Source organism: Pantherophis guttatus, chromosome 5, assembly GCF_059756535.1.
Source record: "Pantherophis guttatus breed Tessera chromosome 5, ASM5975653v1, whole genome shotgun sequence".
In the NCBI taxonomy this organism is placed as follows: domain Eukaryota; kingdom Metazoa; phylum Chordata; class Lepidosauria; order Squamata; family Colubridae; genus Pantherophis; species Pantherophis guttatus.
This window is the reverse complement of record NC_142067.1, coordinates 91,259,089-91,282,966: the sequence shown is the minus strand read 5'-3', so window position 1 is coordinate 91,282,966 and position 23,878 is coordinate 91,259,089. Positions and strand designations below refer to the sequence as shown.

Sequence of the window (23,878 nt, the reverse complement as noted above, 5' to 3'; positions counted from 1 at the left end):
CCCATTGAACCCAAGTAATAAGAAAGAAAGTTTGGACATCATTACTAATTTCTAAAAGAACAAAATGAAGAAGGATCCAACGTTCATTGTTGATTTTCAAAAATATTGAAGCTTCCCAAAGTCAGTAAAACAGGGGAGGTATAAAGCAGTCCAATATCCTTAGAATGAAGGAGCTCATTGCAAGACAAAGCACTTTTATATTAGCAAGAAACAGAAAAAATAGTAATTCAAACTAGCTAATGAGCCATTGTGGGATTGCAACCAGAAGGAAATAAAATGCATTCGTATTTCATTATGTCAAATGAGACTAAAATATTCTAATCAAAGAGCAAATACCCCAAAACATATTCACTAGAGAGAAGATTCCTAAAATTCAGTGGTATCTAGGAGTGGGGTTTTTTTTTATTCATGAATCTCACTTTAAATACATCACTAAAATACTTTAATATCACTCCTTTCCTAAATATCATTGGATGTTTGATAATACTAATGTGGATTGGAGGATCACTAAGGTGGGGAAAAATAATGCTTTTTTTCTATGAAGGTATCAGTTAGAAGTAGGATTTATATTAACTCATTCTTTTCAAGAAATAGACCAAGGATTTATTGATCTTCCACAAATTATACCATATAGTATATGTTGGTTAGGAACAGGACATCAAATAAACAAATTTACCCTGCAAGTATTGCATCTACCCAGCTGAGATTTATTCTGGAATAGTGATGAGATTTTTGTCAGCATTCCAGATGAAAAGTATGTGCTTAATTACTGAAATATGGATCCCATGTCAATGAAGAAGAATCCCAAAAGCAGATGGAGAAGACCAGCAAACTTTCACTTTAATCTCTTTTGAATATCAATAATATTAAGAACCAAGCAGTTGAGGTACACATGAATTGACAGAGTATTCAATTTCAAAATTACAGCAGAAAGTTATAATTACAAAGACACAGTTGATTAGAATATCATACATTCTTTAAGAAAAAAATGTATTTTTCTGTTAGAATACTTTTCTGTGTTCTGAACTGATAAAAAGAACAAATCATTAAAAATATACACCATCAAATTGTACTAGTTTAAAGTCACCTAACTAAATAATATTTGCATTTCCAGAGCCAAAAAATATTTGCAAAACTTCCAAAGCAAATTGTATAATCATCTAGGTGAGTCATAGCGAGCATTTTTTTTTTAATTTTACAAATAATAGCACTTCTGGGGAACTGCAAACTGGAGAAAGTAGGAAATCCCCTAAATGCACCTGGTTGGTGAATCTTACTTATAAAATTAAATGTAGCATATGAATATCTAAAGCAGTTCAGGTGAAAATATAAAATGACTAGAAAACTATAATTTAGAACAACTGCAATAATAATTGTTGTGCTTATTACAGTTGTAATCCTTATGGCTATTTGGCAAATGTTATTTAACATGCTGAAACTTCCAGGCATAAAATTCACAAAATGGAATGGTAAACAGTCTACAGAGAACAAACTTTAGGAACAAAACTGAAATTATTGCAGTTGAGTCATTTGTTGTTGCTTGAGGCAGAGATTGTGAGATGCATTCTATCATGTATTAAGCACCGTGAGACAAATTATACTTCTTGATTCTTAACACCAGAATGCTGTGGAGAAAAAAAATCAACAAAAAATGAGTAATTAATTGTCTGAGTTAATCATAACTTCAGTTCAAGATGTTTTTCAAAGCATGTGCTCAAATTTAGGATAAAGCCTTGAGAAGCAAGAACCGGCATTGCTCAGGCTAGGCAAAACCACTGAGTGGCCCCTATCGAAACCTCAAGATTAGAATTACAGGCAGTCCCCAGGTCAAGAACACTCCCAATTCTATCTTTAACTCAAATGTGTATGTCAGTCAGAACTTGTACTTACAAATGGACTGCCATTTTATTGCCATTACTAAAAATGGCAAATAGCATTGTCCTTCCTCAAGCTGACAAACCACTGAATCATGAATGCCGAAGACTACTGAAAACACGTTGTATATTAAGAATATGCAGCCGCAGCAGTTTATGATATATATAACTTCTTTCTTACATGTACTAAACCAACTTATCTAGCTGCAATAAAGACTATGAAGCTTCTCTGTTAACTGGTTCCTGAATGCAGTCTTACTTCTGGGAGAATCAAGATTTAACCCAAACCTGATTTGAAATCTGATCACACAGCACTTCTTACTGACACCAATTCCAGTCTCCAATTTCTCCAAAGCTATTTAAAATCACTACACAAATATTTTCGTGGATGACGTTGGAGAAAAACAGGCATACATACATCCCTTACAAACTACCAGTAGTCTGTCCAGGTGACCAAGAAGGTCATTCAGACAGCTCTCCATTTCCTGAGTGGCCACACTGTCTGAAGTTATATGAAGTCCTTCACTCTTTCACTGCATAAAAAGCCAAAAGGAGCTGTTGACCCAGTTGCTTACCCATTTATATTTTCAATATACATTTTGTGTACATTTGCCCCATGCATATTTTTCAAGAATTTTTTTAATCAAGTTTTTATTATTTTTTAAAATTTATACATATCATTGTGTGAATGGCGCAATGTTTGAGTATCATACATTTCAATACATATAAACATATTCCTAATTATTACATTCCATTTTCCTTATTTCATATTATTTACCCTTACCCTTTACATAAAATTTTAATTTTCATATAAATATTAACTGTATGCAATAACATCTAAACTGATGTGCTTTAGCATCTGTATTATCTTCCATTATAGTTTCAATAATATAACCCTCAAGAAAAAAACAAAACAAAATTGTCCGTCTGTTTTCTTTTCTCTTGTATATCATATTTCACCCATTTTTACAATATCCCTCTCCTTTCCTCTTCTTTCTCCTCCCTCTCTTCTCTACTCCCCTCTCCTTCTCTCTACTTCCCTCCTTCCTTCTCCTCTCCTTTCCTCTACTTCCTTTCTCCTTGTCTCCTTCTCCTGTCCCCTCTCTATTTCCTCTCTCTTCTTCTCCACTTCTATCTCCTTCCCTTTCTACTCTTCTCCTCCCCTCTCTCCTTTTTCCTCTCTATCCTTACTCTTTCTCCCCTCTCCTCCTCCTACTCTCCTACTCCTTTCCACTCCCCTCCATTTCCCTCTCTTTTTTCGTTGTTGCATATAATATTCCCAATACCTATAGAATATGGTGTATTTTCCAATTAATATCTTTCAACTATAACATACAGCTTCTTTAAATTCCATTCAAAAATCAAAGAAACAGACTTAATCACTTACACATATATTGTTAATCATCATCATCATAATTATACTATCATCATAATATTAATTAATCTTTTTTTATTGAAAAAGTTTTCAATTACAAATTTTCCCCCCCTTTCCCCCCCTCCTCTCTAACCCCCACCACCACCCCACCACCCCTGTGACTTCTTCAAAATAAAAACCTAATACATACATAACAGATTATATAAAATTTTAACATCCCCTTACTCCCTCCTCCAAATACTGACCCTTACTTCTAGTGATATTATTAATATTATTACTTCCCCCTCTTACCATACACTTCAAAATAACATTCCATTATAACACTATATAATAACTTCTGATTTAACACAGTAATATTATTATAACTCCCAATTTATCGATAATCTGCCCTTTTTTCTCCTCCCCCTTACTTATGTCTGTGTATTAATATATAAAAACAACCTTCCACTTTAGAACTATATAATAAATCCTACTTTAACATTTAATCTTTTGTGTATATTAACATGACATTTCAAAGCAGCCTTCCCCATGAATTCTAGTTTTACATTTGTTCTACTCTATCCATTTCCTCCACTCCCATAAATATATCTCTTAAGCATCCCTTTTCTTAATCTATACAATCAATACACTAGCCTGTCACCACCCACTTTCCTACAAAATTACCATACACAACAATTCTTAATATCTTTGTTCTTCTGCCCATCCTACTAAAAAGTATTCCCTTATATAAACAAAATCAATGACTTTAAACTTATAATCCATATAATATCTTCTTTGATGTCTTTCCACTGGATTGCTGACTCCATCATCCGGATTAGGGTAACATAACATCCCAGTTGCAACAGAATATTCAAAATCCTCAATTATCATCTGCCCCCATCAATAATGAATATCTTCGTATATATATATAAAAAAAAAACAACCACCCGAGTGACTTTATAATTGTAATCCATATAATATCTGTAGTAGTGGCTTTCTTCAGGATTAATAATTAATATTAATTAATCTTCATGTTAATAATTTTATACACATCATCATTCTAGTCAAATATATATATGCAACTGCAATCTTATTCTTTTAATACTAACATCACTTCATTAATCAAACAGCATACCGTCTAAATATCAGTTTCTTACATCCTCACATTTCAAGCTTATCACTATTTTCATCCTTTGTGTCTATTTTTCATATTTCTTTTCCTAACTTATTTAACTTTGTGATATATTGCTTTACACCTTTCAATTCTAAACTTCCACTAATGTTTTTCTTTTTCCCCCTCCATATTATTATATTCAAAGACATGATACTCTGTTTTATCATTCATATTCCCATTCTCTAACTTCCTTTCTATATATTTTAAAATTTATTTAATACACATAGATATATCTATTTTCACTTTACCTACACGATAGTCATATTTTATACACTTTTAATAATACCATCATTCAACCATATCATTCTAATATTAATACAATTTTTACCATATAATCATGACATATCTTTTAACTCTTTTTCTCTCCTTAACCATTATCTCTTCTCTAAATCCCTTCCTTTAATTCTATCTGTTTTTTTTAACTTGTTTCCCCTGTTTTCCTCTTAAGTCTTTCATTCCATCTACTTTGAGGTTTATATTCTGAATCTAAATTATATTCTAATTTAATTTTTCCTCTTTGCCCTGTTTTTCCCCACTGTTTAATTTGAGAGCTTTCTATTCTAAATCCTATCATTTCCCCCAAGTCTCTTCTTGTTCCTCCCATTTCTTTTTTAAATCTTTTAAAGTGTTTTCCCCCTGTTTTACTTCCTCAATTCTTATTAATTTTAATAGTGTCTCCTCCTTGTTATCTTCTGTTTGCTGGTTTCTCAGTTCTCCTTCTCCTTCTATTCCAGTTGATAATTCAATTTTTTCCTTCTTGTCCTGATCTTTACTCTTCATCTCTTGTATACAATTTTCCAGTTTTCTATCTATATGGCCCAATATTTCCACCATGTCTTTGTGCAGTTCCAGGATAAGGTCTTTAATGTTTTTGTTATTTTGAGTTATTAACTCCATTTCGTTTAGGACTTCTCAATCATCTGTTCAGAAACCAGACCTCCTAATCAAGTTTCAATGTCTTATCAATGTCCAATCAAATCAGTTAGTTACTTCAGGGATCTCCACTCCTCAAGTTGTTTTTGTATATTCAATAGTATTTAGGGGTCCAGTCACCAATTCTTTTCTTTTTTTTTGATATTCCAGTTTCCAGTGGTTAGAAAAAAATATACATCATTCAACAGTTATTTCCCTTCATTTCAATATTTGCTCCCGAGTCACAAAAATTTACTATCATCAGCAGATGGTGCTCTTTCCTTCACTTTGCTTCCTCTGCTTTTATTGCTCCTGTTTTACTTTTATTTTGACACACCCAGTTTATTTCTCTTGCTTAGTTTATTTTATAGCTCTGTTATTTGAAGAAAAGGTAAGTTTTTTTAAGCATCTTAATATGCCTTCTTAATATCATGCCTTTTATTTTGGGGATTCCATTTCCCACTTAATTTTCTTTTTAAATAGATAGTTACTTCTTTAAATTTCCAATATGCTTTTTTTCCACACAATAGTTGCACGCCGCTGTAGCAAATTGTTCTAAAAGGTATTCCCATTAAATTTTTTGTGGGGTCCAACTTCAGCTATAAATCTTTTCTTACCCAGATGACACACCATTCAGCATTTCTCTACTCCTGCACAAACTTATGGTTCTGGCTGTTCCTTGGCTTCATGGCAGCCATTTTGACTGCCACTGCTCCTAGTCTTCGGATGAGGGGGTTTTCCAAGTCAGGGAGGGGAGATGCGACTCCCCTCGACCTGCAAGGCAGTCTCCCTTTGCTTTACCACCCCTCCATGGTGGCTATGGCTTCCAGTGAAGCCCCTGACAGGGAGAGCTCAAAACGGACCCACAGAGGCTGCAGATCTTGCACCAAAGGCACCAGAAGTTCAACCGGAAACTCCAAGAATTTTTTTTTGAGCAATTGTAAAACAGCTCCAAAGCCACCAAGCCATCTTTTATCAATAGCATTCAAGAACTCCTGTGAGTTAAAATGGTGAAAGGATACATTTTCAATAATTGAGTACAAAGGCTGTGGATAGGGAAAGATGCCTTCTCTTCCAAAGCCAAGAGATAAAGTGAGATACCAGATGCTGTCACATCACTCCCTACACTTTTTACAGAGACACACACTACATAGGAAAGCAACTTTCCTCCCAGTTTAAATAAACTGGAGTAGAACTAGTGACTATATAGACATTAAAGGACTACTGTGTTTCCCTGAAATTAAGACCTTGTCTTATATTTTGTTGAACCCCGAAATAAGCGCTTGGCCTTATTTTTGGCGACGTCTTATTATTCTGGGGCTCATGGAGCAAGACAGGGCTCCTCTTGCCGTCTTACCTGATTTCCAGCTGTGTCTCCCTAATCCTAACCAGAGGAAATGGCGGGGACTGGCTGCGCATGCAGTTTAAATATTTTTGGGGTGGGTTTATTTTCAGTGAGGGCTTATTTTAGCACATGCACTCAAAAGCCCGATTGGGCTTTTATCTGGGGAGGTCTTGTTTTTGGTAAAACACGGTATATAGGTCCAACTTCTTCTGAAGCAACATAAACTTTCACATGTTATTTTGCATAGTGAAGAAACTGCAGAGGGCTCTTCACTACATGGGACAAAACAGACGTAAGCATTTTATTAGATTGTTTTTATCCTGGCTTTATTACTTTATAACTAACTCAAGACAATAAACATACATAAAACTGCTTCCTCCTCCCATTTTCCATGTCGGATGAATTGGGCTGAGAAAGAATAATTGGTTCAAAGTCATCCACTTTCTCTTGGTTTTTAAGCCAGCAACTTCACCACAAAGTGGCTCTCACTTCACATCAAGCCTCCCTTTTCAATTCCAACATTTGTCTTCGTTGGGAGATTCTTCTCTTTCACACAATACACTCTTTTTTTTCTTCAGAAATTGAACATCTGGTAGCCTATGCGTAAGGCCCAGGTACTGTTTGATTAGTGATTTAGTATTTTGATGTCACTCACTAATTTGATTATATACCAAAGAATGTGCTAAAGGCTGTATTCAGGGTTTCTATAAAAACTTCAACTCTGTTCTTACTTTTGAAGACAGTTCAGACAGACAGACAGTTCACTTCTCAAAATTTGCCAGCATAATTTTACTTATTGGCTAAAATGTCTCAGGGCAATTGAAACAGGAATTTAGTATACTGTATATGGTGAGATATATTAGTTCAAATAATACTTTGTTTACTCCAGAAATGGGGTCTTCAGAGATCTATTTTTACCAGAGACATCATTATGGTTAAAAAGGAGCTTAAAATTCACATTATAGATGCATCTCTGCAGAATGATTTTGTTTTGCTTAGGGCCATAAAGTTAGTCTCTTGGTATAACTTACTTAAATATATTCTGAACCCATAGGATTATCTCGTCAGAATTAAAAAGTTCAGTTTGTGAAGAGTACTTATCTTTAAACTAATAAAACTAAGCTAAATTAAACTAAACTAATTGATGCCGCCTACATTTTTGGAAGGAAGGTTTAACAAGTTCTGTGGTTATTTGTGTTCATTTATCCCTGTAGGCTAGACCTGGTAGGGATTCTTTTTCAATATTTATTTAATTGTCCTTTGTATCTGGGAAATCTACATTATAAAATTCCCCTAACTCCCCTTTTTTATTGAATGAATTATACAAATTGGGATTCCATTGTTCATAGTAGTAATCTCCTGTGTAGCAGAGAAGCAGGATTCATTCTGTTCCATTAACATATTATGCTGGTTTAATATAGTAACAATGGCTATGTCTCCAAACCAGCATATTACAGATTCAGAATAAAGGATATTACAGTACATGTATGGCCGACTCTGTGTGTGCGCAAGTAAGTACCAAGAGCTATAATAGTTGTCTCCTAAAAAGAGGACATGGAAGGCCGAAATCGTAGTCAGGATCCGCTTCATTTAACAACTAAGTTACCATCCCAATTAGGGTCACTAAATGAGAACTAATTGTAGCCTCATAGTTCCAATCCATAATAGGGGGCTTCCCAGAAATTTACATTTCCCAGAAAATATGTTGACACTGAGCAATACAGGGGTGCCAATGCTTACTGAAGCTGAGCACCTCTATGACTTTCAGCTAAAGGTGCTGCAAGCATTCACCATCAAGAAATGTCTCTAGAAAGGAGGGAATGCATGTGTAATGGTGACAATGCAAGGTAGAAGCCCATTGGTAGCAAAGACAATAAATGGGGCAGCCTGTGTGCTCTGCTGCAGAATATAGGACCCAGCAGTTGCACAAATATGCAAGGTGCTGATGCAAAGCCTGAGATAATGGCAATAGAGCACATATTTTCTTAATCTATAAACCTTTACTGTTTGTTTCAAGTATCTCACCTAGATAGTTCTGATAGTTCTGATAATTTGAACATTATACTGTAACTACAATATTTTTCGGACTATAAGGCACTTCGGACTATAAAATGCACCTAGCTTTTGGGGAGGAAAACAAGAAAAAAAAAATCTGCCTCTGCCTTCCACCAATTTGCCTCCTTGCAGCAAACAGCAAACAGCCTGATCAGCTTCAGCACAGCCTGATTTAACATGAGCAGCTGATTGGTGGTTGGATCTGCCTCCCAAAATACCACCTATCAGCTGTTCCAGACTGTGGGGATCGCCGACACCCATCGCCGCCATCGCTGCCCATCACCACTGCCACCTGTCACCACCTCCATGTGCCCCATTTTCGGCCTCTGCACGCCCCATTTTTGGCCCGTTCCAGGCAGTGGGGATAGGCGGCAGCTATCTGAGGTACTGAATCTTTTGGTTTATTTAAGATGTTTGGGAGGGCTTTAGCTAGTTTGCATGGTATAGTGATGCCATGTGGTTGCATTAGTCTGTTGGTTGTTTGTGATATGTTTTTAATGTATGGCAGGGTTATACTTTTCATAGCATGAGTGTACTGTAGTGGGTTGAGTGGTCAAGCACCTTTCGATAAAGTTGTGTGGATATCCATTTTGTTGGAAGATGTGGTATAGACCAGGGGTGTCAAACTCAAGGCCCAGAGGCTGGATCTGGCCCATGGGGTGCTTAGATCTTGCCTGCAGGGCCACGCTAGAAACAGTGAAGGACTGGCCCACAGTGCCTCTGCCAGCAAAAGCAGAGATCCATTTTCGCTGGCAGAGGGTTGCAGGAGGCCGTCACAGCAGAAAACGGACCTTGGGTGCCCATTTTTGCTGACCGAGTGTTCGGGCCACCACAGGTGCCCCCGACACAAATGATGTCGATCTGGCCATGCCCACCCTGGCCACACCCATCCCAGTCCCCCAAAGTCAGATACAACCCTGATGCAGCCCTCAATGAAAGCTTGACACCCCTGGTATAGACGATCTGTTTCCTTTTCCTGATGTTCACTGTTTTTCTGCACACTATTGGTTCATATTTAAGTGATCTAGGACTCCAAGGTCTCTCTCAAAATTACTGTTTTTGAGCCAGGTTGCACCTAATCTGTACTTGTACATTTGGTTTTTCTTCACATTAAATTTCATGTTGTTGAATAGGGTCTATAGTTCAAGTCTGTCAAGATCTTTTTGGATCCTGAGCTTGTCTAGTGGGGTGTTGGCTGTTCCTGCCAACTGGATCTCACTGGGCGAGATCATCCGTGGTTTCGGGGTGAAGTACCATCAGTACGCTGATGATACTCAGCTGTACATGTCCACCCCAGACCACCCCAATGATGCCCTTGAAGTGATGTCCCGGTGCCTGGAGGCCGTGCGGATCTGGATGGGGAGAAACAGACTCAGGCTCAATCCATCCAAGACCGAATGGCTGTGGTTTCCGGCGTCCCAATATACTCAGTTGGTGCCATCACTGACTATTGGGGGCGAGTCATTGGCCCCCACGGAGAGGGCTCGCAACTTGGGCATCCTCCTGGATTCATGGCTGTCTTTAGAAGAGCACTTGATGGCTGTGGCCAGGAGGACTTTCTATCAGGTCCGCCTGATATGCCAGTTGCGTCCCTTTCTGGATTGGGACGCCTTACGCACGGTCAGTCATGCCCTCGTCACTTCCCGCCTGGACTACTGTAATGCTCTCTACATGGGGCTCCCCTTGAGGAGCACCCGGAGACTCCAGCTGGTTCAGAGTGCGGCCGCGCGGGTGGTTATGGGAGCAACATGGCGTTCCCATGTGACACCTCTCCTGCGCGAGCTGCACTGGCTCCCGATGGTCTTCCGGGTGCGCTTCAAGGTTTTGGTCACCACCTCCATGGCTTAGGACCTGGATACTTACGGGACCTTTCTGCCACCAGTGGCCTCTCACCAGCCAGTACACTCACATAGAGAGGGGCTCCTCAGGGTGCCATTGGCCAAACATTGTTGACTGGCGGCCCCCAGGGGGACAGCCTTCTCTGTGGGGGCACCTGCTATCTGGAATGAGCTCCCCCCGGAGATATGGAGGATCCCGGATTTATGCACCTTCCGCTGTGCCCTCAAGACCTATTTATTTCAACAGGCTGGCCTGGCCTAACTTCCCTTTTGTAACTTTTGTAAAATTGTAACTTTTAAAATTGGTTTTAAAACATTAGGGGTGTTTTAAATTGTTTTGGGCCAAATTATTTAATGGGTTTTTATATTGTCTTTTAAATTTTGTAGTCTGTGTGTTTTATCTTTCTGGCTGTTCACCGCCCTGAGTCCTTCGGGAGTAGGGCGGTACATAAATCTAATAGGTTTAGGTTTAGGTTTAGGTTTAGGTTTAGGTTTATTTGATTTGTATACCGCCCTACTCCCGAAGGACTCAGGGCGGTGAACAGCCAACAATAAAATACATAAATACAAAAAATTTAAAAACCAGATAAAATCAAATTAAATCATTTTGGCCCAGACAGATTAAAACACCCCAATAATTTAAAAACAGATTAAAATTTACATATTTAAAAAGGGAAGAAATTAGGCCAAGCCCGCCTGATGGAATAAAAAGGTCTTCACAGCACGGCGGAAGGAGCGCAGATCCGGGATCCTCCATATCTCCAGGGGGAGCTCATTCCAGATGGTAGGTGTCCCCACAGAGAAGGCTCTCCCCCTAGGGGCCACCAGTCGACACTGTTTGGCTGACGGCACCCGGAGGAGTCCCTCTCTATGAGAGCGTACTGGCCAGTGGGAGGCTATTGGTGGTAGTAGGCGGTCCCGTAAATATTTATTTATATGTTGAAAGAAACTTTTTTATTATTAGCCTTGTCTTTTCTTGCAAGTCTAGGAAGCCAAAATTCTGTTGATGACACCAGTTTTTAAGACAGTGGTTTGTTTCTAAAATTCTTTGCTCCCTCATTGGATGTTGGCCTTTTATTCTAACACTGACTTGGCAGACCACTTGTATATAAACAGAGCAAACCCCACTCTCTTCTAGCACTTATGATCTTACGTAATTGTGTAATGAAATGTCTGCAAGAAAATAACCAAGCTCTAAGAGCAGCAAGGGCCCACAGTTCATCCCTGAACTACAAATATTCTTTTCTATTGGTACATGGATACTTTTATATACCTGTATCATGTCTGCATTTCTATTCCTTTTAAAAAGCCTAGATAAGGAATTTGTTACAGTTATTGTTTATGCGAGTTGTTCTCTTCTGAAACTTTCCCATTTTTGAAACACTAGCATTGCTTCACTAATAGTTGGTGCAATTTGGCATTATAAATTGCTACGTTCAGTTCATAAATTTAATTTCAAACAAAAGCTGTAATTTAAGTTGGAAAAGGGCAATACAGCCTCCATATTCATAAACTGGATTTCAAAAACATACCTTTGGCTTCCATTTTAGCTTGTTAATCTTCCTCTTTTTCCTCTTCAATTATACATTCTTTTTCTATACATTCTAACTGTGTTTCAGGCAGCACATTCTCAGTTTTATTAATCCACTCCTTGAAAAAAAAATAACCAACTGATTACCATGATTTCTTAAATGGTATCTTCCAGGCATGTTAACTGGTAATAAAAAGTAAAGTCCTCTTTGGAACTAGTATTTGATTTCTAATGATGTCATGCTCATGTCTATGTAGATGGAAGTGATTTGTCTTTCTTTGTCTTCTTCCAAGATGTATTTCTGACCTTGATTGAACTTACATCCTTTGTATGCCCAGTCTATTACTCGAGGTCTAATCAGATTTGATTCAGTTTAGCTTTTTCGACAAGTCAAGATCAACAAGGTGCTATTGCTACATGGAATATTCAGATAGCATAGCCTTCCGGAATCTTTGATCATTTTTGTATGTATGTATGTATTTTTATCCTACCTTTATTGTTTTTATAAATAACTTGTGACAAACGTGCTCCTTCCTCCTCCTATTTTCCTCACAACAATAATCCTGTGAGGTGAGCTGGGCTGAGAGACAGGCACTTGCCCCAAATCACCTAGTTGCCTTTAACATTTGACTAAAATTCTTAACAATTGTGATCATTGGACCTAAGGGCAGGTTATGTGAATTATAGTCTAAAATGTTTAGAATAATCACGTCTTCTAGGTATGGTAAAACTAATGAGATCTCCTTGGTCAGAGGAAATAGCAACAGTTAAATATTAAATATTAGGAGCCTGAGTGGCGCAGCAGACTAATGCTACTGTTAAAGGTGGTATTTAGCTTCCAGCTGCCTGCAATTACTGCGAGTTCAATTCTCACCAGGCTCAAGGTTGACTCAGCCTTCCATCCTTTCTAAGGTAGGTAAAATGAGGATCTGGTTTGTGGGGGCAATAAGCTGACTTTGTATAAAATATACAATAGTATGAAGGCTATTGCTTAACGCATTGTAAGCCGCCCTGAGTCTCCGGAGAAGGGCGGCATATAAATTTAAAAAAAAAAGTCATATTTATATTAAATAAAATATTAATATTTTATATAATTATATTAAATAAAAAGAACTGTTTCATTTATGGCACAGTTAAAAACGTAACAAAAAGAAAAACATTCATCACTGTTAGAAATAAACTTTCAGAACATAGAGACATTTATTCTGACTGATAGCACTGAAACACAAATCAGGGATGGGTAAATTTTGGTTTCTTTCAATTTCTTATTTTTTTGTGTATATGACCAAATATAGGTACTTATAAACGCTTTTTATCAGATTAAGACATTTACATGAAAAAATATACCAAATTTCCCTGACTTTTCCATGCATTTAATCCCAGATTTTTTTTACATATTTTATGTAACAATGATAGTTACCCCTGTGATGAGCAACATCAACACTAATTGTTAATACGTGAATTCATGGGTTTATTCAAAGGGATGGAGTGTTATTTCATATTGATAATGCCCTTTCCTGAACATAGTGATTCTTGCTGTCAACGACTGAATAGGAAAAGTAATGAATTAATTCACTACCATAAAATATATGGTATATTTAATTTTTAACACACACACACACACACATGTATGTATGTATGTATACACACACACACACATGATTGTTTTTATATATGCATTGTTTTATTGGATTATCATATGCTACCCATTAGGTAAACTGGATGGCCATATAAATCTAATAAATGTTAAATAAAAATAAAAGTTAATTTCTTGTTCACAACAATTTGCTAATACTGCCATCAGTTACTTTTCAGGATGAGAAGTTGGATTACCATTAGGTAAAATGACTAATAAAATTAAGGATCTCTTTAACTCTGAACCTTTCCCCCACTTTCAAGGTTTTAAAGGACATCTTGATTCCTTTTCATTGAAACTAATATTCTTTGTATTTCTACTTTGTCTTAAAAATTATCAAAAATTTCACCTTTGTCTGCCCATGCTGGTACAATTGTTATGAATCAGTTTGGAGCAACAGCTGCATGCAATCTAGTAACTGAAGTGGAATGAATTCAGATAAAGCTATCCAAACAAAATAAACAAAAATCTGTTCTGAATTAACTTGCTCTGCCTTATGATATCTGAAACTACTCTGATGCATATTCTCTATTTTTTATCTATTGAGATATATCATTTGGCCCAGTAATTGGCGCATCTTATTAAGAATATGATATAGCTTAATAATTAATACTTTTGTTATGAGGTCACGAGGGCTAGAAAACAATTTGATGGCACATAATCAATCAATTTAGTTTTATCTATTTTACATATTTTAATTCTACTTCAGTGGTGGGTTTCAAAATTTTTTACTATGGTTCTGTGGGTGTGGCTTGGTGGGTGTGTCATGGCTTGGTGGGCGTGGCTTGGTGGGCATGGCAGGGGAAGGATACTGTAAAATCTCCATTCCCTCCCCAATCCAGGGGAAGGTTACTGCAAAATCCCCATTTCTTCCCGATCAGCTGGGATTTGGGAGGCAGAGATTAGATGGGGGTAGGGCTAGTCAGAATTTTTACTACTGGTTCTCCGAACTACTCAAAATTTCCGCTACTGGTTCTCCAGAACTGGTCAGAACCTACTGAAACCCACCTCTGTTCTACTTGTCATAAATTGGTGATATTTGTTTTGCTTAGGTCATGGTTTTAATTGCTTTGCTTGGAATTATGAACTACCTAGAATGCTTCAAGAAAGGAACAATCCAGAAATAGTTGTGCAAATAAATAAATAATCTCTGGCCATTGCAAGATATGTGCAAAATAGCTTGGAGATATCTAATGAATCAACAAATTCAAACAGACTTGTGAAACGTTAGTTGTCAGGGGAATCAAAAATTAGGAAGAGGACTTCAACGTTTCATAATAACTCACCTGGAAGTTTCCATTATGATCCCTGAATAAATCAGAATATATATTTTTAGGATCTGGTATAGCTGGCATTAAAGTTTTCCTAATTCTGTAACCATTTAACAGATAAAGATTGATTAAGAAAAATGATTAGAGAAAATGTGAGTAATATATTCCAAAAATAGACTTCTTCTGATAAATTTCCAACCATTAACATTTCTTTTACTCTTTCCTGCATATTTTTTTTTAATTTTTAAAAAATCTACATGTATTTCTACAGTTTTACAGTAAGAAGAAAAGGAAGTACAACTTTCAGCTCAAAAAGTGAAAATATGAAAAAGTCTAAAGCTAATAATTTTAATAAGATTTGGAATATCTAACCATTCGCTGAATAATTTAAAGATTTGGGATAGAGTTGGCTGATAAATTCAGAATTGATGTTGCTAGCCTAGTTGTGTAATCATATCTGAAACTGAAAAGGACATAAATGAATTTCTATAAATGAATTAATCTCTTTACAAATACTTCATCATAGTAAGCATGCTACTCTAGAAAATTGCAACATGTTTATTATGATAAAGTACTGTATTACCAATAAAAGAGACAGTATCCCACTGATAATCTAAACAGAGATTAGATAGATCATTTTCAATTCTTCAGTTTACCTTCAAGGAAAAAGTTTAATCTGAATTTAAAAGTATGACAATAGAACTTCTCTATATGCTATTCTTGTTTAAAACAAACTTATCTTTCACTTCTGTTTTAGTTCTTTGGAACTTTAAACTTCCAACTATCACTGGAAGCTGAGGTAGTGGGGGTTTATAATGAAGGGAAATACAGTATTTTAATTGTATCCAGTGAGAATGAACTAAAGTCACAGCAGGTACTGATTAGCTACAAGGATTTGTATAAATTCCCTGCTTTTGTCAGTACAATAATTGTGAACAAATCTGTCTGCTTGATTTGCAAATATTATTTCTTTGAACTTTCTGTAGAAGTCTCCTTTCCTCCCCCTCTGCAATTTCTTGCTGATGGCACTTTTCCAACTAACTTCCTCTTTTTGCACTGTGTTGAAAATAATTCCTCTTTCAATAATCACTTTATTTCATCTGTTTTTGAACAAACTGGCCTAATTCACAGTTCCTAGCCTGATATGGATCTTGGGCCACGGTTATCCTTCTCCTTCTTTGGGTTTCTCAACCCAAAACATGCATAACACAATGGGTATCTTAGTGGAATAATGCATTCAGTTTAAAAGTGACATTTCATGGAAAAGGAGATTCAAGACAGTGAAACATACCAGAATCATTAAGAATTTTGCTCCCAATTGATCTCTATAATTACTTAGGTTTTATAATAATAAAAGGCATTGTTACAGTAATTGACAAAGAGTTATAAAAATAAGCATCACATACTTCTTCAGCCTGCAGATATAAAGCAGAATGGCTGTCATGATTAGGAGGCCAGCCATCACCAAACTTGACTGGAGGACAATATTTAAATCTGGATTGAAGTCATCAGCTTCACAGGAATCTTAGAGAAATCACACACAGGCACACACAGACAAAATGTTGAAAGTATTTTTAAGGGATTAACAAAAGAAGAAGAAACATAAGTTTTGCTTAGGTATATTTTTGCAAGTATTGTCTTCTAAAAAGGAATAAAGCCTGAAAAGGCTTTATGGAGGATCTTCAATATACACCAGTCTTAATATTGCCATGTTAAACTTACATGGTAATACATTTTGTATTTCACTAGAAATATTCTGGTAAAGATACCTGATAGAAAAGCCACCTGAGGTGACCTTAATGATGCCTCGTCACAGCTGTTGCTGTTGCTACGTTTAGAATAGGCAAAAATAAAGCCTCAACCTAAAAGTATTTGGTCTCAGTTCATGTTTGGGTTGGTTTTCCCCCCAAATAACATGAGTATATATTCAACTGTGTTTTATTACTAGCTTGCAGTTGGGTATCGAGACTTGCAAAATGATTTTCCAAACTGAGAACTGAAGGCAGCTCATTATAGAATATGGGTCAGAGTAAATCTTACATGTGTTTCTGTAATTAATTTTGTAAAAAAAGAGAGATCCACCCTCTTTCTCTCTGGAGTAAGGCCCTCTGCCATTCAGAAAAGCCAGTTTAGATGGAACAAGTAAGGAGACTAAGGAGCAGCAGATTCGCAGCCTATCCACAGAATTTGCAATACATCCCTACCCTTAAGTCTATTTTAGTATTGTAAAGGTATTACATTGGAAGAGTATTTCTTTGTGTGCTTGTTGTCTGGAGCAGGGGTCTGCAACCTTGGCAACTTTAAGACGTGTGGACTTCAACTCCCAGAATTCCTCAGCGAAGCTGGCTGAGGAATTCTGGGAGTTGAAGTCCACACGTCTTAAAGTTGCCAAGGTTGGAAACCCCAGGTCTGGAGTACCTCACAAGGCTGAGACTATGACCCTGGTAATTACACATTTGTATACATAAATAAATATTAAACGTCAGAGAATTATGATGATGATAATGGAAATAATATTTATCCATTTTTACCTATAGAACTGCCATTTTTCCAATGTATTTTTGGTCCCCATTCACTTGGATAAGAAGAAATACTGCAGCAGAATCTTGCCCTAAACTGGAAGGAATAGCACTTCTCTGGATCCAAACCTTGTATTTCAAACTTGCAGCTTTCATTTTTCCTAAACTGAATGGCAAGAGTGGCAGTCATTATTAATTTTGTTCACTGTATACATTTCCTCTTCCAGTTTATCCTAGTAGATATAGGAAAACCAAGATTATATAGCAAAAGCTTTTGAAATACACAGATCTATTAGAAAGATCCACTGTTTGTGTCAGATGCCAATAATGTAAAAAATTAAATTCTTCATCAGTCTCATTTATAATTCAATCACTTGCACCACAATTCAAAACCTAATGGGAATCATAGACCATAAAACAATTAAGCACTAATCTTTTTTTTTTTAAGTTTCCATCTTTGTATTTTTACATTAGCAATTAAGAAGAAATATCTGGGTGATAATTTGCAATCCTATGGTTGTTGTTTTTATGATCACTGTAATAATCCAAAAAAATCATTATGAGATTCATCACATTAGTATGAAACCTCATAGAATCTTGGAACATATAAGCTGGAAGACACCAGGTAATCTTCTACTCACATCTAATCAATGTAGCAATCTACTAAACCATCCCTGACAGATGTCATCCAACCATTTGAATTCCAATCCTTCTGAAATTCTTCGTAAAAGTGAGTGTCCACCAGTGTCCTAGGCAAACTATTCCGCTTCTACATAACTTTAACATCCAAAATTCCTCCTAATGTTCACCCTTAATGCATCTTTCCATTTCATTTCAATCTGTCATTCCACATCCCGCTGTCCATTTTAACAGAGAACAGTTCTATATCTGTTGCGTATGACTTTTATATATAGGTTAACTGCTTTTCAACATCCCCATCCCCTTTACCTTTGAATCTACATTACAAAAAATTCTATTTGGCACATACCCAATCTTCATCAAATTCACTTTTGTACTGATATTCCAATTTAAAACAATGTTGACGGAAAGGTGGCTTATGTTCTATGATCACTTTGTTATGTTTCCAGAGGAAGGTTACGTTTTGAGGAGATTTGGGCTTCACTGGGAAAGATGAAAATAAATTAGTACAGATTGCAATTTTTCTAGATACACACAAATTTGCTTTTCATTTTTTAATGCATATTACATTGCAAGAATCCAAATGTTGGATAATTTTTATAAAAGCCCCTTTTGCTTATACATTGATATTTTTATGTACAGAAATTATAATAATCTTTTAAATATGTAAGGCACCAGGTTTTACTATGAAATTTAAAAATCCAGAATGTTGTGTTGCAGGTGATCTGATAGGGCAGTACTATATCTACTGGGAATAAAAGGTAGGAGCAAAAGTAGGCTAATAATATTTGCAGTTCATTAACTTTTTAAAATTGACTTCTATGTAGTTATGTGCTCTTGGTTATGTTTAAAAATTCTTTTTTTTAAAAAAAAGGAACCCCTGATGCTGAAGCAGGATGTTATAAAGCTGCTGAAAAAATAGTATTTTCTCAGGTATTGCAAGGAAATATATAATGAAGAAACCACAATTTCTTGTTTGTAGGGCATGGGTAGGCAGCAGGTTAAATTGAGTGAGCTGCTTCTTTGGGTTTCAGCCCAAATTTTAGCCACTGGGAAAATATATTATTCAGATTTCAGTTTTACTTATTGTAAAAGGACAGATCTAGCAATTTCTCAGGTCAGGTTTATCATTTTTGGCTGTACTTCTGCAAGATAGCTCAGTCAAAAAAATAGATTTATTCTGTCTGTATTCAATATGTAATCTGCATCTTGCGGTAGAAAATTCAGCACTCTTTTCAAGATGAAGGAAAGAACTGAAACAACACTAATGATAGAATCTCCGATCTTCCTGTAGTCTAAAAGCAAAATATTCTAGGCTGATTCCAGGTAGACTTGAGAGAAAACCTAGCTGAAATCCTATAAAGCTGCTAATAGTGAGATGGAACAATGTCTAACTTGGAATAAGACAGCTTCCCATGGCTCCATTGTAGAATAGGGGGATATTTTCCCAACAAAAATGCCAAATCAGCACATTTATGGCAAAGGTTGTTATAAAATAGTCGGTCTGGATATTAAATACTTAATTCTTTAGAGCAGGGGGCCCCAACCCATTGGCGGGCAAGCACACAATTTGTGCATGTGATGGATTAGGTTACACACACAAAATCATTGCTTCCCCCCCAACACATACTGCCACCACTGCCCACCACTGCCCCTGCCAGTCATAAAGGTTGGGGACCACTGCTTTAGAGGGAGAAAAAGGGGATTTTAATGAATTTTCTTACACTTCCTCAAACTTTCTTGAGTCAACTGAAATTTCCAGCTCAGCAAAGAAGTTGTTTTTGAGAAATTTTTAAAACAAAAAGTCTGGAATTAATGCAGCAATTACGTCACATTCTTATGACTGCTTATCATGTTTTTCCTATGAAATATGATATCAAATTACAATTATATCAAATACCAAGTACCCCAAAATTATATTTAAGGACACTTGAATAGATTTCTAATAGATAAAAATATAGACTTACAGAATTTCATGCTCTCTAGTTTAAAATCCTGGTAAAATTCCTTTGTCCCATTTGTATCTCTGACAGAAATGTCAAATTCACGTCCTTCAATTTTAAAAATACAACCGATTATGTATTCATGATCATGGACATACTGGACACACTGCTTCCAATTCTGTTTGTCAAATCTAAAGTTGAAGTAACAATATTAAATGTGATATGACTGCAGTTTAAGTGTGACCACAAGAAAGAGGTCCTGACTGGCCTCTGGTATCATACACAATTATCTTTTGAGAATCACAGAAAAGAATATTTTTAGAATTCTCCTATTTTGAAAATACTCTATTTCCCATCCTATAAAATATTCCTATTATTTTGCAGCAAATGTTGATTGCCTTATTGCCCTAGGAATAAACTTAAGAAATTCCATGCCATCTGAAAGGATTAGTTTTTTCCCACTCTGAAAAAATTATGATTTTCTAATAAAAGTTCTCTGTTTTTGTAGGCCAAGATTTTGTAGGGCAAGTAGTTTTTTTAGGTTTTATAGGCCAAGTAAAGAATACTAAGCAATTCACTGAGAATTTGCACAGATGTGTTTATGTCTATATTTATGTCTATGTCTCTCTCTCTTAATATTAAAATCTTCGTGCAGTTCAGCATGCTCAAATCATATAAAAACCAGCAATTTAATCAATATAAATTCAGTTTCTACAGTGAAATAATATAGATTCAACAATGTTAATTTGCATAAAAGAAAAAAAAGACAGGAAAAAAATAAAGCCAACTCCTAGTGCTATTGTCAGCTCTTTTGCAATATGAAAAGTCAATGCAGACTGACTTAAATATTTGAGAAGGATGGACTTCTTAGATTCACAAAAATCTCCATTTGTTTTATCCTTTAAAAAATGGCAATAGTAGCAAAACATAAATGCCAGGGAGGCACAATGATATTCAAGTGTTTTGCAGATATTCTTATTGTTACAACTGGTACTGTTAATTTTCTCTGCCAATGAAATCCTTACTGCTCAACAGCACCATATAAGCATGTTTCAGAAGTTAAGTTTGAATTTGGTAACCTTTTGAACCACATTCTGCATGACATATAATGTGTAGTGGGGAAAATCCACACAACCACAGGACTGCAATCACCACAGATTCCTTTTACTACACACCATTCTTACATCAAAATTGCTAACATTTATCCATAGAATAAGATCCTGCAAAGAGGAGTAGAAAAGGAAAACAAAAATCCAATATTGTGTTTCCAACTGTCAGGGCAGTTTACATATCTGTATTACAATATACATGTGAAGGCAAAATCAGTGGGGATAACAGTTACTTCATCTGTTTTCTAAGGCAACAAGAATTCAGCGGTAACGAGCTTTTCAATTTAAGTGCAAAAACAGTATATAAAGTTCAATTACTAGGGATTTCCACAGGGAGACCAAAGTTGTCAAAATGGTGATGGCTTTGACCAGGGGTGGGTTCTAAAATTTTTTACTACCGGTTCTGTGGGTGTGGTTTATTTTGTGGCCGTGGCTTGATGGTCATGTGACAATTATTTAGGATTTAGCAGAGGTACTGGTCTACCAGGCTTTTAACTGCTTGCAGAGCTGTACCGATCTACCCATTTATTTTTTGCAGGCACTGGTCTACCCATTTATTTTTGCAGGCACTGATCTACTCATGTATTTTTGCAGGCACTGGTCTACTCATTTGTTTTCTTTTAACACTGATCAGCTGTAGGGCGGCCCTTTGAAGCCCCATGGCAAGAGTTTAAACAGTTTTTTCCCTCTAGCTATCAGCTGGGACTCAGGAGGCAGCAATAGATTGGGGGTGGGGCCAAATAAAAGGTAAGAATAATGCAGGGGGGTTGCGGGGCGGCAGAACTGGTTCGGTGACATCATATCATCACCGCTACCAGCTCGGGAGAACCAGGCCGAACCGGGAGGAACCCACCACTGGCTTTGACTCTCTATATGAAGCCCTGTCCTCAAGCCATCTCAATATATTTTGACTTGCATTTCTCTGGATACCTTGTGCAAAACCAACACAATCACTAGATTATGTTAAAGATATAATAATGGCCACAGTGGATAAACTTGATTATTTTTTCCACTGCCTCTCTCAGCAGCATTTACAGTTTCCTTAAATTAATCTAAATAACTCTGTACTTTTATTCCTCCTATAGAATGCTATATAGGTACTCCTCAACTTACAACCACAATTGAGACCAGACTTTCTGTTGCTAAGCAAAGTGGTTGTTAAGTTGCACCTTATTTTATGATCTTTTTTTGCCAAGGGTATTGAGCAAATCAATGCAATTGTTAAGTGAACCATGGGATTGTTAAGTGAATTGAGTTTTTCACATTGATTTTGCTTATTAGAAGCCAACTGAGAAGGTCTCAAATGGCAATCACATGATCTCGCAATATGGCAACAGTCATAAATACAAGCTGGTTGGCAAGTGCTCAAGTTTTAATGAGATAACCGTGGGGATGTTGTGACAGTTGTAAATATGAAGACCAGTTATAAGCCACTTTTTCCACTGCTGTTGTGAACTTGAATTATCACTAAATGAGTAGTTGTAAGTTAGGAACTACCTGTATGCAAGTCTTCATTTTCCCCCCACAGGATGGGTGTTTGCAAGCTGCAACTTCAGGTGCCCCATTTGTAGCTTCTTCTTCTTCTTCTTCTTTTTTTTTTTTTTGCAGCATCTATTTGCCCACCATTGGTACAAAATATTGCACTCTTGCTAGATTGTAGGTTAGTTTTACAAAAATATATTTTTAGATAGTTCTGAACAGACTGGTAGAACTGTGCATTAAAGAAGATCCAGTGAGATCAATAGTATTGGTCTCCTTATACTTAGGTTTTAGATTAGTGGAAGGGTCAAAAATACAGAATGTTTAACCAACGAGATAAAAATTGTATCTGGACTTTTTTCAGACTAGAATTAACATGGATATTTGTGGAAGTCAGATTAGTATTCACCAATTAGTGCCACAATTCAGAGAGATTTTTTTTTTTAGAAAAAGACACATTTATTTCTTTATTTATTCTATTCAGTTCCACTTATATCAAGATCAGCCTTCTGTGGTCCTAGCCCAAAATTATGCCATTGAAATTCAATTAATGATGTATCTGCTGCTCCGTTTTTTTTTTAAATAAAATATACAGTAAATCTCTGATAGTCATATCAATGTCATTGTTTAAAAGCTCACAAGGATTTAAAAGAATGAAAAAGGGAGATCTACAGTAGTAATAAAAATTTTCTTCTAGACAGAACAAAAGAATGAGGAATAAAATGATGAAAAATGATGAAGAATACCACTATATGTTTTGTTTGTAAAATCTTTATTCAAAGAAATCTCTAACGTTAAAACTTAATAGTTCAAAGAAAGTCAAATTTATTTATTTATTATTAAATTTGTATGCCTCTCATCTCACTGAGTACAGTCTTTCAATAATACTCACCTATAAAACAGTGTAAAGTTCCCGACAGTAAACCTTTCTATAGGATCCCACAAGATCTTCATCTGCTCATTATGGATATTTTGTATTATATAATTTATACATAATTTGTCTTCATTGTATGACAAATCTGGTTGATCATAATGAAAAATAAAACATGACATTTGTGTAATAAAAACTGTCTGCAGATTTTTTTTTAGAGATTCTCTTGCCTGACCTGCTTCAATAGTGAAACTGTAGAAAGTTAACACCCACCCCTCTCCTAGAAGAATGAAATACTTTGAGAAATATTTAAAAAGGCAGGATATTA

General features: G+C 36.1%; 1 protein-coding gene across 1 annotated transcript in view; it reads right to left on the bottom strand.

The window, feature by feature from the left end:
* Window positions 1–830: 830 nt before the first annotated feature.
* The window catches only part of CRLF2 (cytokine receptor like factor 2), a 43,667-nt gene continuing 20,619 nt past the window's right edge, over window positions 831–23,878 (bottom strand). The window contains exons 4-11 of the mRNA XM_034431418.3: window positions 23,572–23,698; window positions 20,116–20,282; window positions 18,498–18,631; window positions 17,522–17,675; window positions 16,397–16,514; window positions 15,006–15,090; window positions 12,085–12,202; window positions 831–1,625 (exon numbers count right to left, since the gene is read on the bottom strand). Coding sequence (XP_034287309.2) covers window positions 12,107–12,202; window positions 15,006–15,090; window positions 16,397–16,514; window positions 17,522–17,675; window positions 18,498–18,631; window positions 20,116–20,282; window positions 23,572–23,698 — 881 coding nt within the window. The 3' untranslated portion in view covers window positions 831–1,625; window positions 12,085–12,106. The remainder of the gene's footprint in view (window positions 1,626–12,084; window positions 12,203–15,005; window positions 15,091–16,396; window positions 16,515–17,521; window positions 17,676–18,497; window positions 18,632–20,115; window positions 20,283–23,571; window positions 23,699–23,878) is intronic.